Source organism: Trichomycterus rosablanca, chromosome 3 (assembly GCF_030014385.1).
Source record: "Trichomycterus rosablanca isolate fTriRos1 chromosome 3, fTriRos1.hap1, whole genome shotgun sequence".
In the NCBI taxonomy this organism is placed as follows: Eukaryota; Metazoa; Chordata; class Actinopteri; order Siluriformes; family Trichomycteridae; genus Trichomycterus; species Trichomycterus rosablanca.
In genome coordinates, this window is record NC_085990.1 from 7,407,359 (window position 1) to 7,422,012 (window position 14,654).

The 14,654-nt window shown below is 39.3% G+C and overlaps 2 protein-coding genes across 2 annotated transcripts; both read right to left on the reverse strand.

The window, feature by feature from the left end:
• Nucleotides 1-1,198: 1,198 nt before the first annotated feature.
• On the reverse strand, nucleotides 1,199-5,635 carry rbm12bb (RNA binding motif protein 12Bb). The gene is made up of 2 exons (XM_062991790.1): nucleotides 5,541-5,635; nucleotides 1,199-3,294 (listed from the first exon to the last, which is right to left on the reverse strand). The coding sequence occupies exon 2, from the start codon at nucleotides 3,270-3,272 to the stop codon at nucleotides 1,452-1,454; it is 1,821 nt and encodes a 606-aa protein (XP_062847860.1). The 5' UTR covers nucleotides 3,273-3,294; nucleotides 5,541-5,635; the 3' UTR covers nucleotides 1,199-1,451.
• A 1,246-nt stretch (nucleotides 5,636-6,881) lies between these two features.
• LOC134310241 (tubulin delta chain-like) lies at nucleotides 6,882-14,279 on the reverse strand. The gene is made up of 11 exons (XM_062991791.1): nucleotides 14,181-14,279; nucleotides 13,893-14,006; nucleotides 11,620-11,715; nucleotides 11,478-11,539; nucleotides 10,951-11,088; nucleotides 10,231-10,372; nucleotides 9,950-10,141; nucleotides 8,982-9,077; nucleotides 8,579-8,654; nucleotides 7,361-7,496; nucleotides 6,882-7,250 (listed from the first exon to the last, which is right to left on the reverse strand). Exons 2-11 carry the CDS (start codon nucleotides 13,988-13,990, stop codon nucleotides 7,024-7,026), a joined length of 1,263 nt encoding a protein of 420 aa, XP_062847861.1. The 5' UTR covers nucleotides 13,991-14,006; nucleotides 14,181-14,279; the 3' UTR covers nucleotides 6,882-7,023.
• Between the last annotated feature and the right edge of the window lie 375 nt (nucleotides 14,280-14,654).

The window sequence follows — 14,654 nt, forward strand, 5'->3', positions numbered from 1 at the left end:
TCTCTTATGCACAAGATGCCACATTCTACATTTTGAGATTCTCTAACCAGCTTCACATTGCCAGACAGGTTCTGTTTAAATGTTTAGATTCAACAGGTCTGGCAGTAATCATGCCTAGGTGTGGCTAGTAAAATTAAACCAAATTAAATTGAACTGGCTAAGTACCTTAAAGGGCAATTACTGGTATAATTTTTATACCTGTTAGCCATTGCTGTGGCTGAAACACATGAATTTAATAATTGGAAAGTGTGTTCCAATAATTTTGTCCATATAGTGTATAAGTGTAACAAGTATTCCAAAACAGAAGAAACTGGGAAGGGAGCAAATACCTTTTATACCATTGTACATATACACCGATCAGCAATAATATTAAAACCACCTCCTTGTTTTTACACACACTGTCCATGTTATCAGCTCCACTTACCATATAAAAGCACTTTGTAGTTCTTCAATTACTGACTGTAGTCCATCTGTTTCTCTGCATGCTTTGTTAGCCCCCTTTCATGCTGTTCTTCAATGGTCAGGACCCCCACAGAGTAGGTATTATTTGGGTGGTGGGTCATTCTCAGCACTGCAGTGACACTGACATGGTGGTGGTGTGTTAGTGTGTGTTGAGCTGGTATGAGTGGATCAGACACAGCAGTGCTGCTGGAGTTTTTAAATACTGTGTCCACTCACTGTCCACTCTGTTACACACTCCTACCTAGTTGGTCCACCTTGTAGATGTAAAGTCAGAGACGATCGCTCATCTATTGCTGCTGTTTGAGTTGGGTCACCTTCTAGACCTTCATCAGTGGTCACAGGACGCTGCCCACGGGGCACTGTTGGCTGGATATTTTTTTGGTTGGTGGACTATTCTCAGTCCAGCAGTGACAGTGAGGTGTTTAAAAACTCCAGCAGCGCTGCTGTGTCTTATACACTCATACTAGCACAACACACAAACACACAACCACCATGTCAGTGTCACTGCAGTGCTGAGAATCATCCACCACCCAAATAATACCTACTGGTTCTGACCATTTAAGAACAGCATGAAAGAGGGCTAAAACTGTATGAAGAGAAACAGATGGACTACAGTCAGTAATTATAGAACTACAAAGTGCTTCTATATGGTAAGTGGAGCTGATAAAATGGACAGTGAGTGTAAAAACAAGGAAATGGTTTTAATGTTATGGCTGATCGGTGTAAATTATGCACATTACACAATCACAGAAAAGTACAACCTAAGCTTTATAAGCATGTTCACATTTTAATAACATTCATGCCATTATGTGAACAAACTTCCACGAAATACAGATCAGATACATTTGTACTATTTTACCACGTTTAACCAGATTCTTAATAAAATAAACGCTACACTTCAGAACAGAAATTACATTTGTGTCAAAAGAGATCAGAAAGATAAGCGATTAGTCCAACCGACTTTAAATTGAAAACAGCACAAATCAGTTTTACAAAAACTCTACAGTAACTCTCCTTGTACCGATGGGTCTTCCATTTAATTCTTGAACAGCAGTCAACGCCTCACTGTGGGTTTCAAACACAACAGTTGCCGTGCCTGTTGGTGCTCCACTGCTATTGTACTGCAATGAGACCGAGCCTGAAATTACCCTGTACCCATAACAGAAATCATAGATTTCATCAACCCTTATCTCAAAAGGTAAATTACGCAACTGGACACTGGTTGGCCCATGAAACTGAGAGTCAGTCGACCTGTAACGCTGGTTAGACGCATGTGGCTCCTGTCCATAAACATCAGAATCTTTTAAATGGCGAACCTTCCCATTATTTCCAGGACCATCAAGATTTACATTACGACTGTCCCGGTCGATTTGGTCATTAGGGAATTTTGACACGTCACTGTATGCTGGCAGATTTCTCTGAAAGCCTGTCTCTGGTTTGCCACCTTCTGGTAAGCTGACACCAAATTTTTGCATCTGAGCCCAGGTGATGCATTTCAGCATGACCTTTGATCCGAGAAATCTCTGCCCATTCAGAGACTCTGCCCTCACTGCGTCTTTTTCAGTCTTGAAAATCACCAAAGCCTCACCAAGTCCAGCTCCTCTTTCATCATGGAGCAAGATAATCATGTCCTCAGACAGCTGGAAGCCATAAAAAAAGTCTATAATCTCTACCTTACGAACATCACAAGGCAGGTTGCGAACATAGAGGATGCTTCTCTCAGAACCTTCTGTGGATCTGCTGGAACTTCTGCTTTCTTCTTTTCTGTAATTAAATGATTCCATCATAGCAGCCACTTTCTCCTTGGAAATAGGAGACACACGCAGAACTCTGTGATCAAATATTTCCTTATCGTGACTCAGGCCAGAACAATAGTCCTGAAGATTTCTGAACACCACAACTGCCGACTTGGTCTGACGCTTGTGGTCTTCAACAAAAATATTAATCTGATTTTCCATCAAAGACACAGGATGTAGTAATGCTTTAATGTCACTCTTTCGTACTGAAAACGGGAGGCTTTCATACAACACACAGAACTCCTCCGTGGATGGGGAACGTGACCTGTTGCGATTTGGAGAGCGAGATCTTGATCGGTCAAATGCATGTCTTCGCTGATGTGAGTCCTCTGGTTTGACCGATCCCCCTGATATCACCCACTGGTGCTCTGATGAAGTCAGCACTCTGACATAACGGTGCCCCATGTATTTTCGATCCCTCTTTAAAGCTTCATTGGCATCCTCCACAGTTCCAAATTTGACCAAACCACATCCACTAAACACTCCATAGTTTCGTAATAAAATGATGTCGTTCACTAGTAAACCATCAAAAAAATGACAGATATCCTTCTTCCTTGCAATGAATGGCATTCCAGACAAGTACACATAAATGCCATTTCTAGTTCGAGAGTCATTCTGGGACTTTCTCATTTCCATTTTTTGATTATCTTCTCCCCACTCGTCTTCGTTCCTATTTAAGGATCGTCTCCCTTCCATCACTGGTCTTCGAACACTCTCCTCATGATGCCTTTTGTTATCTGCTTTAGACCTCCTTGTATTTTCCTCAAGAATCTTCTGCATCTCGGACTTGCTACTTAAGAGCAAGTGCACTGGAGAGCCTTTAATGAATCCCCCTGATCGACTCATCGCCCGCCTGGCATCTTCATCAGAATGAAAAATGATAAATGCTTCCTCTAACTCTCCACCAATTATATGAACCCCACCATTGGGTATTCTAAGTCCAGCGAAGAAATTGCGAATGTCCTCAGAACCAGCTGTGTTTCTAAGTCCCTGTAAGCGGATGACCACCGCCATGATGATGTACAGACAACAGGACCTGCAGACAGAAGGGGCACATAATAGTGTTATCTCCATCATGACCATGGTCCACCACGTCACAATACTCATGGTCTTCCAATTCCAAATCCTGTGCTCAGTGACAACCCACAGAGCAGCCAAATCATGATGTTAACTGCACCTTACTTAACAAATGGCTTTCTGTATTCAACACAGCAAATTCTTGTTTTCTTTCTTGCCGTCGCCAAAACTGCATTCCAGTTCTCAAGAGCAAGGCTACAATCACAATTTAAACAAAGACAACCCAAACTGAATCCAGCCAGAATATATGAAAGATCTCAGTTTCTTAACAATGACACCACAACCATTTTTACTCAGTACTGTTGCTTTATAATGCACCACAATAACCAGGCATTTTTCTACATTTACTTTAAACAGGTTAAAACCACAGTTTGTGCCATGTATAAAACATCATCCAAATCCTTTTTCTCATTCGTCAGTTTATCTCCACCAAACCAGAGCCAGTAAATGTATCCATCCACTTACCTACAAATAAAACATATTAAAGTTTTCATCACAGAACCAGTCAAAATCCATAACTCTTCCTTTTATGGCCAAAAAATGCAATGAAACACTCAAGCTAGACCTTGTCTAAACAAACTCAAGTTAGAATGGTTTATCAATTTTTTTTTTCCCGGAAGGGTTGTCTTGAGCCAGACAGACCTTTAATTGAGAAGACACAGAAAGTTTAGATGTGGATAAAGTTAATAGGCCTAGGTAGAAAGTACTCAAATGTAGGCCCGACTTTTATATATACATCAGACTCAGAAAGTATTCAGACCCCTGAACATTTGATGTTGCAGATTTGAGGAGCCTGGCACAACCTGGCCAAATTGTGACATGAAAAGCACTCCGGCGGCATGAAGAAGAAGATTCTCCGGTGCCCAAATCCAAGTGTGCAAAGCTTGTAGAAATATGATCAACAATTCTTGCAGCTGAAAATGCTGCCAAAGGGCTTCTATAAAGTACTGAATGTTCTTCTTAATAACAGGTTAAAACCCAAAGTCTGAGAAACCACGATACATATATTTATGTCAATATACATATATTATGTTTGTTTGTTGGTGTATTAGAATTTTAACACTTAGGTTACATTCATGACAGGAACGGCAGTTACTCATTACACAAGATTCATCAGTTCACAAAGTTATATCGAACACAGTCATGGACAATTTAGTATTTCCAATTTACCTCACTTGCATGTCTTTGGACTGTAGGAGGAAACCGGAGCACCCGGAGGACACCCGAAGGACTCCACACAAAAAGGACCCGGACCGCCCCACCTGGGGACCGAACCCAGGACATTTACATTTTCAGCATTTAGCAGATGCTTTTATCCAAAGCGACTTACACAATGAGCAATTGAGGGTTAAGGGCCTTGCTCAGGGATCCAACAGCGGCAACTTGGTGGTGATGGGGCTTGAACCGGCAACCTTCTGTTTACTAGTCCAGTACCTTAACCACTGAGCTATCACTGGCCCCCAGGACCTTCTTGCTGTGAGGCGACAGTGCTACCCACTTAGCCACCGTGCCGCTAAAATATACATTTGTTTATATTTAAAAGTTTAAAGTCGGATTTTAATGGAAGTAGATGTTTTCACTGGTAGTATATAAAAAAAAAAAAAAACGGTTTAAATGTCAATATGCATATAAAATACATTAGAGTTAAAATATTAAATCTAATAGGAAATAAAATGCAATAAAATTAATCAAATAGTACTTAAAATAGCTAATTAAATCACTATGTTACAAGACGTTATTCGATCCTCTTATCTGTGTTCAAAACAAGGTACGACAGCCACATTCCCTACAAAAGAAGGCCTCGCTTACATTCGCTAGCTTACAGCTAATAGCTAAAGCACCCCCTGAAAACCCTATAAAAGCTAAGGCAGTCTCTTAGTATTGACTACTGTAAATAACCAAAATAAATACCACGACCACCCAAAACAAATACAAAAGCAACCGCGAACAATGTTATAACGTTAAACTGGTGCAACACAAAGACAACACCGCAATGTAGCCGTTAGCCTGCGTGCTAAGAGCACAGCAGCACCACCGCATAAAAAAACAACAAACAATCATATTAACGGAAACAGGCTGTAAACTGTGTCCAGTTTTTAAATTGACATGCAGCGAAGTAAACACGAATTAAACATTTCAGCTAAAGTTGGGCTTTTACTGGAGTCCTGAATCTAAACGCGTATTAACTACAGTATATAAACTTACAGGTTCACTTCACCACCGCACTTCTGATCTCTTAAACACAACAGCACATTCAGATCAGATCAGTCTGATGTTCATTAGGTTAAAAAAAGAACTATTTGGTCATTCCGTCCTCATAAATCCTGAACAGGTGAGTGACTTTTACGAAGCTTTTTGTTCTGTTAAACTGCTGCGTGATTGCGAGCTACAAAGAGAGATAACACACCGCCATCTACTGCATTTTATTATAACGTTCATCTAGAGAAATGATGCTGCAAGTGACAGAAAGCGAGGATCGAACCCAGGCAACCGTAACTCGTGTTGTTGTGCGGCACCCAGTGGACTGGCGACCTGACCGGGGTGTTCTTGCCCTTCGATTCATCTATTTATTAGGATTTTAACGTCTTGTTTTACGGTAGTTATTCATTTACATTTACATTTTCAGCATTTAGCAGACGCTTTTATCCAAAGCGACTTACAGTATTGTGACAGTATATTGTCTAAGCAATTGAGGGCTAAGGGCCTTACTCAAGGGCCCAACAGTGGCAACCTGGCAGTGGTGGGGCTTGAACCAGTGAACTTTTAATTACTAGTCCAGCACCTCAACCACTAGGCTACAACTGCACTTCATTCCACAAGATTCATCATTTCACAAGTTTTAATGTCAAACAGTCATGGACAATTTTGTATCTCCAATTCACCTCACTTGCACGTCTTTGGACTGTGGGAGGAAACCGGAGCACCCAGAGGAAACCCACACAGACACAAGGAGAACATGCAAACACCACACAGAAAAAACCCAGACCTCTCCACCTTGGGATCGAACCTAGGTTCTTCTTGCTGTGAGGCTACAGTGCTACCCACTGAGCCACCGTGCCGCCCTCTTCAGATCAAATAAAGATGATTCAAACGATTCAATGAATGAATAAATGCTTTCCTTTGCTGCTATTAAAGTCTACACTTACATTTTAATTGGAGGTACACAATCATTATATAGAGTAGCATGACCAGTATCCGCTCATGGAGCTCAGACTGAGTTTAGTCATGTTTAGTCATGTTTCCACTGTTTGTTTCCACTTTTGACCTGCAAACCGCCGATTCTTGGTGCTGTGCAGAGAAACCCAATCTTAACAAGCTTTTAAAAACAGTTTTAGTGCCAATTATAAACTATGTAATATGTGTTGCAACAAAGAACAGATAATGTTATGCTATGTACATTTCAGTAACTAACCAGGGTGTTCGGGTGGCACAATGGTAAAGTACACCAGCCCACTTCCACTGAAATCCAAAGATCGAAGAGGGGAAATCCCTGAAACAATCTATCCACTCTCTGCAGATCCCATTAAACTCATGAACTACATAAGCCAGTGTAAAAACAAGTTTAATAAAGGTAATATAAATTAACACTTTCTGGTCAGTGTCATTTCACACATAATTACATTACTAGAAAAAACATGTACAAACTTTGTAATATCAACCTTAGATTTCAGCTAAATGTATCACAGCATCACTGAGAGTCGTATTCCTCAATAAGAGCTGAAAGTGAACTTAACGCCTGATGAAAATCATCTGTCTCCACACCGTAACGCTCATACCAGTGTAAGTAGGCTCGTGCAGCCAGCATATCTCTGGAACGCTGAACTACGTGGTGTAATAACTTTGTGACACTGCTGTGATTGGAACATACAGTGAGTAGGCGGGAAAACAAGGAGATGCCAGTCTCATTTCTGGGATCTGAAAAATAAAGAGAAGCAACCCTGACAAGCTTTTCCATGCACACGTGCATTCTTATATCCTCACACCAATTCTCACAGTAAACAAATAGTGTAATGAACTTGATTTACCAGTCCAGTGGTCAACAGGAAATGGATTCCACTTGACACACCTATGTCCTTGGCGCAGTTTTTGCAGAACATTTGAAGCAATAAATGAGTTATCCTGGTTGCCCCGTGCCACAGCTAACACAGCTCGACTAGAATACTGTTCTGGTATAAGGAATTACCAACATACAATACCTTACCAGTCATAATCAGAGATTACCAATTCTCCCCAGTCTTGGGTGCGAATACCTGTTTTTAAATTTCCTGTTTGGTTTATCTGCTTTAATGCATGTAACTCAACATTTACATTTATTTATGAAAAAATAAATTGTATGCCTAAAAATATTCATATCCACTGTTACAACAATAATTTAAAACACGGTAAAGCTGTGGTCCCCAACCTTTTTTGCACCACAGACCTTTTTCATAAAAGATATAATTTCACGGACCAATAGGGGCAGGGGGATATAAAATAAAATAACTATAGCATGGAAAATCAGTGTCAAGCCTGACCTTTTTTTTGCTGCTCACTAGGTGTGGTGATTGGGGACAATAACACCCAAAGAGTATTGTAAATTTAATTGCTCTTTTAGCTATCTAAAATTATTTATTATAATTATTATTATAAATATTATAAATTATACCATTATAATTTATAAATTATTTATGACTTACACTATTATAAATAATTATTATCTTTCTGTGCGGCCTGGTAATAAACGACCCACGGACCCCGGTGGTTGAGGACCTCTGCTGTAAACAACCTGACTCCAGGATGATGCAAGTGTATTTTGCACAAAGAGGAGAATCATAATTGAGACAAACAATTTCCCAACAGTTTGAGATTTGCCAAAGATCGTTAAAATTTTATGCACAAAGTCACCAAATCTAGAATGAGATGCCTGCATGCCAACAATCTGTTTAGATGGGCAATCAGGTGGTGCAGCAATCTATTACGTTAACCAGAGTTCAACTCTAAGCAGCACCACTGGAGTGTTAAGGTGCTCGTTAGACACAATTGCCTGTGTCTGAGGAAGGGAAGGCCGGTGGGGTATCAACACCGCAGGTGACAGAAATCTTGCAGAAAATCTGCCACTGGCTGGTAAAAAGAAAAGCTTAATGGCTACACAAATGTCCAAGGGATTTGTGTGCTGGTCTGCTATCTGTCTGGGCTCTCTGTCAAAAAGCTAATGCTAATTTTATCTAAGGCTCAAAGTTTGGGATTGCACATGAAAGGGATACAGGCTTTCCAGCAGGTGAAAGGTGAGGTAAATTCTGAAGCACTCCACTCACTAAACTGTCCCAGTGTGATGTCTCACTAAAGAGAAGCATAAAAATGTGTTAGCAAAAAATCTTACCAATATGATCGTTTAATCAAGTAAACAAGGCAACAATTCCAGACAGTTTGGAAGAGTATGTAAACAGTTAAAACACGGTTTAATTTTTACCAACACTTTAGTGTAATGTTTTTACCACCACGGTAGTGTTGTACTGTAATTTACCTTTTGCCGACCAAATCTTTGTACATTTAAAATAAAAACATAAAGTAAGTAAGACATTTCACATACTGTCTAAACTTTTGTAAAACTGAGTTTTGACCAAACATGTTAACAAAATCTACATACAAATAAATGAGGTCACGTACCTTGCAGAGACTTGAGTTGTGTGGAGTAGTTTGGCTGTCGGAATTGGGCAGACAGACCTTATCAACTCCCATGGCTCTATTCCCAGGCTCTGGCCACTTAATCAAAACACAGCTTTATTTTTAGTACAAAGAATAATGAAGTATGGTATGGTAAGTAGTGATAAGCTGTGTTTACTGACAAGTGTTTACAAGCATTTCAAAACCCATGTGGTTATATACATTACACAAACATGATTTTAATGCAGTGCCACCTAAAAGACCTAAGGTCACAGATTTCTGGGAATTCTTTAACAATGTTATGTACTCTAAATTCCTGTAAATCCCTAAATTACTTGTAAAATAAGTTGTCAATAAAGAAAAACATACAATATCATTTTTTCCTGTAAAATTCAGTACATAAATCACTGCTTTTTGTTTTTATTTGCTTTGTACCTACTGGCTGTCCCAACTTTTTTGACTAGGGTATTAATTATCTCTGTAGTGTGTACTATTACTTTTGACTTTTGATTTATGTAACTACTGTGTACTGAGGCCTTAATTTCCTTTGGGATTAATAAAGTACCATCCATCCATCCATCCATCCATCCATCCATCCATCCATCCATCCCATCAACAGGGGTGGCACACTGGAGCAGTGGGTAGTGATGTCGACTGACAGCAAGAAGAGCCTGGGATCAATTTCTTGGCCAGGCTGTCAGGGTTCTTTCTGTGTGGAGTTTGCATGTTCTCCCTGTGTCTGGTGGGTTTCATTCAGGTGCTCCGATTTTCTCTCACAAATCCAAAGACATGCAGTCAGGTTCATTGGAGACACTAAAAATTGCCCTAAGTGTGTGTGTTTGCCCTGTTTCCTGCCTTTCGCCCAATAAATCAAACCCACCACAACCCTGACCAGGACGAAGCGGTGGTAAAACAGACAATAAATTAATGTATGAACACATCAAAACAGACCAGATTAAATATTCATATACCTGTCTGTACTGAGACTTTGCACTGGCAGCAGCAGTCCCGCGGTGCATGAGATTATGTGTGCGTTCATTGCTGATAGAGTCCCCTGAGGCAAACCACATGAGACGGCTCCACGTCCCGCAGCTGAGCTGTGCTGAGATCCAGTGCAACTTAACACATGATCATTATTAAACAAAAGCATGCCATCAGCAGACCTGTGGGTTATAAATGACCTGGTCAATCGAAACTGAAGCATGTTAAATATGCTAAATCTAGAACATAATTCTAAACAAGTAAAAAACACCTGTGCAGTGATGCTAGGCTCAGTAACGTGTTGTAGTGCTGAAGCGGGCTCTCTCCACTATGATGAGGGACTACAGAGACAGTCAGGATATGACCAACAGCAAATTCATCCCGAATCTCTTCACACAGCCGTGAACCAAGTCCTGTTAGCAAGATTGAAAGACGTCTTTTATCAAATCAATGGTCCTCTGTTGAAAAAACAAACACTAATATTTGTTTGAAATCATTCCAGGGTGGTTGTAGCTCACTGATTAAGGTTCTAGACTCGTAATTGGAAGGTCGCTGGTTCAAGCCCCATATGTGCCATTATTGGGTCCTTAAACAAGGTCCTTAGCCCTCAACTGCTTAGACTTTACACCATCTTTACAGGATCACTAGACAGTTTAGTGTGTTTGGAAGCAGGAGCTTTCAGCCCACCTCTATTTGCATGAGCTCACAGATGAATTGTCGTGATTGGCTCGTGACTCAAATTACAAATGGGACAGGAACAATGTTCTTTTTATCCAGACACCAGACACACTCCTAGCCACATTTTGTAGCATTGCTTGGGGCTCAAACTTGTGTGGTACAAGAAAAAGAGTGAGTGATTATTCTTGTCATTCTCTATCAGATAGTAACTCTCAAGATTATGTTTCAACATGAAAACAATAAATTCTGCACAGTGTGACTGAATTCCATTTAACCATTTAAGTATTAAGTTTTTGAGTATTCATGTACTCACCAGACCCTGTGCCTCCACTCAGACTGTGCAGTAAAACAGTTCCACCATAGTAATCCCGTCTTTCCGCCTCACGCCGAACGGCCTCCATTGTTCTCTGGAGTAAGCTGTTCTCAACCTCACCTTGACCTCCATGGTAACCTAGTTTAAAAGTTTAACAACAAGTTGGTATCTGACCTGGATCAGATAAAGAAGCAACATTTAATATCCACCAACTTATCTGATTTTGTTAATATACTGTATATTAATTTCTTATGTGATGCCTGCAACACAGTTGTTTAAAACTATGTGAGCAACAAGTCCAACAGTTTAATATTTAACAATATTTCTTTATGCCCAATCACAAGGAATTAAAAGATTTTACCGTCTACAGTTCAAAACATTATTCAAAAATAATAGACTCCATAGAACTTTCTGCATAAAGAATGCCTTAAACCAATGTAAATATGACTGATATTTATTATTTAAATGAATACACTATGAAATAAAAATAAAAAAGGATATGCTTGTTTAACAGATTCCAAACTCACCATATGCCCAGTTACTGCCGAGTCCTCCCTTTCCATCAATGATATTGGACGGATGCATTTTACTGTTAAAAATATAATAAACAATTACATCCCACCATACACACTATCTATCTATCAATCTAAAGCTTGACACTTGACTTACTTTTTCTTTACAAATTCATGCATTCTTCTGAGGACTTTGGGCTCACTGTCAACACACACTGCTGCTAATTCACCCGTCCTCGAGCTAAAAGGACATCTACAAAAATGGATAAAAAACAATAAACAAACTCAAAAGCATGGTTCTCTACATGTGGTATACATTATTTTCCTTTACCTATTTATAACAATGGACCCAGGGGTACAATTTTGAACACTGCCTGGGAGTAGTTTTGCAAGTTCCCTCTATGTCTGTGTGGGATACTTATGGATACTGTAAGTAAGTAAATGAACTAATGTGTGATGCCTTGCTATAAACTAGCACCCTGTCCAGGATGTGCTCTTTTGCCCAGAGTTTCAGGGGGCACCTGAATCACAATGAGCGTGACCAGAATAAATAGGTTATGTGACTAAATGTAAAGAAAGTTTTGAAGGGCTGAAATCTGAACAATTGAGGTACAATACATATTGTCACTTCTTGTGAGCTTTGCTGTGTATTAACAAGATTGTACTAGGCTATATCTCTACAAATGTTAAAAATGAATTCAAGTCATAATTTTTTTTTTTATAATGATAATCCCCCCCCCCCATTTTCTCCCCTAATCTAGTCGTGTCCGATTACCCTGAATGCATCCTCTATACTGATTCGACCCTTCACCGCTGACCGAGGACGCCTCTCAACTGACATACGCCCCCCTCCGGCACGTACAGTCAGTACAGATAGTGCATTGTTTACCTCCACGAGTCGAGTTCATACACCGACGGGCACTGTGTACTGAGGGCCACACCCCCATCAGAATTATTCCTCAGCCCTGTGCAGGCACCATCAGTCAGCCAGCGGGGGCCGCAGTCGCAGCAGTTATGAGGACCTATGATGCGACTTTTTACCCTCTAACCCTGAACAACAGCCAATCGTTGTTCATGCAGCCGCCCAGCCCAGTCGGAAGGCAGAGCTGAGATTCGATACGAATGTATTCGAAACCCCAACTCTGGTGCACTAGCGTACTTTACCACTGCGCCACCTGAGTGGCTATTAAGTCTTAATTAGGTTGGTACGATCTTATGTATCTTTCAGTCTGATTCCCAGTGATTTTGGATGGTGGTGTACATACTCCGACCCTGACCAGAATAATTTGGCAGGCCAAAATAAATACGTCCATATGGATTTTATGAGATGAAGTTCAGATTAACTTACAGTAATCTTTTCCCTTACTTGTTAGTTTTTATTAGCAATTAAGGGGTCAGTTTTAACAGTTTAATTATTAAAATCATATGTATTACAAGTCAGACCCGTACCTGATGTGTTTAACTGACTTTTTTGCTTTTGTATTTGGGTCATTCTATAATTTGGGGTACATTTCACATCTCCAAAAAAGTACAAAAAAATTGTTCTCTCTCAATAGAACAATCAGTGGTTCAAATTAATATATTCCTTTAGTGTAACATGTCCACTAGTTGCAAAGCTTAAACATAATTATTTTTTATTTTATTTAAAAGGGCAAGTAGATGTAGACTACTAGGTAACTTAGTTGACAGGTAACATAGTTGACAATTTCCCTATTTTGACCCATAACTTCAGTGGTAGACCTTGCCTGGCTGACCACATGTCATTTCTTGAACAGAATAATGTCTAATTTGAACATACATTTGAATTAAAATTATTAAACAAATTGTAACCATAACAATGTATGTAACATAGTTGATGGTCAATTAATATACTCATTGACAATGTTCTATTATAGATAAAATATAATAACATTCACCACAGTTTGTTCAATATACCCTCCACAGAGAAAAATTATATCATGTAATGCTGGTCACATAGTTTTAGAACAAACCATTTTTGAGTTGCTGAGTGGAGTTCTGTTAGTAACATAGTTGACAGAACTTTTGCGGACAATAATAAATAAATATATTTAAATTATTTAAAAGAGATATTTAAAATATAAAATATTATTTTTCTTTAGTATTTAAACTATTGAAATAAATTTTAAAAAAGATGTTGATGCCCTTAATAATTTTATTCATTATTTTGAAACCAAGGCCCCCTCAACTTAAAAAACAGACACAGCAAAAACTGTTCATTTAGGAACATCATGACAAATTTCAAGCTAAATGAAGCATAGGATGCACATAATGTTTTTGTGATATTACAACATGTTTTCCATTAATAGGTAAAATATGACATTTTTAAAGAAAATTGTTAGAATAAATATAATTATTATCACTGGACATGGAATGTACCCCAAATTATAGAATGACTCATTTAGTTTTTACCTTTTCTTGTACCTGTTGGACTTCTTGTTTAGCAGTTTGCACCACTCCAGGCCCAGCTGGTTTCCACACTGCCCGACTTGCAGTACAACAGCAGACATGATTCCGAGCTGGTGGCTGTTTAAAACATTTAAATACATTTAAGTGTATTTAGTTAAAAGAAAACTGTTCGGTGTTAATAACCATACACAGAAACAAGTTTCAACCCTCCACCCAAACAACACCACCAAAGACGATAGCAACTACAGCGGCGGAGTTACATTAAAGCTCGGATACAGACATTTTATTTACCGAAGCGCAGGCGGTTGGTCGCACTGTTGGTGGATAGTCCTTTATCTGAATAATCTTTAGCTGTATCTAACCATCTTGCTTTTGATTATTTTAAGTAGTTTTTTAAGGCTGGTGTAAGGTGTGCTGAGTCCTGACCGGTGCTTTGTAGTGAGTGACGGTTTTCTGGCTCTGTTCAGTGAGTTATATTATTTGATTCAGCAAGGCAAGAAGAGTCGGCTCCTTCGGCTCAGTAGTAACTTGGTTAAATAAACTATGTTACAAAACCTCTCACCTTAATAGATATCATTAAATACATATGCTTTTATTATTAAACTGTTAAAACTGACCCCTTAATTGCTAATGACAATAAAGTAAGAAACAGTGGCATAACTAGGAGCTCATGGGCCCCAGTGCAAAAAAAAAAATTAGGCCCCCTCAACAGATGTATATATATATAACATACTGTATATTACATATATTTCCTGTTTGGCTTGC

Excerpts from the sequence above, each read along its gene's own strand:
- rbm12bb (XM_062991790.1), bottom strand. The coding sequence starts at position 3,272 with ATGGCGGTGGTCATCCGCTTACAGGGACTTAGAAACACAGCTGGTTCT.
- LOC134310241 (XM_062991791.1), bottom strand. The coding sequence starts at position 13,990 with ATGTCTGCTGTTGTACTGCAAGTCGGGCAGTGTGGAAACCAGCTGGGC. Across the intron at positions 11,716-13,892 it reads TCCAACAGGTACAAGAAAAG|ATGTCCTTTTAGCTCGAGGA; the intron begins GTAAAAACTAAA and ends CCATTTTTGTAG. Across the intron at positions 11,540-11,619 it reads CATGAATTTGTAAAGAAAAA|TAAAATGCATCCGTCCAATA; the intron begins GTAAGTCAAGTG and ends TATTTTTAACAG.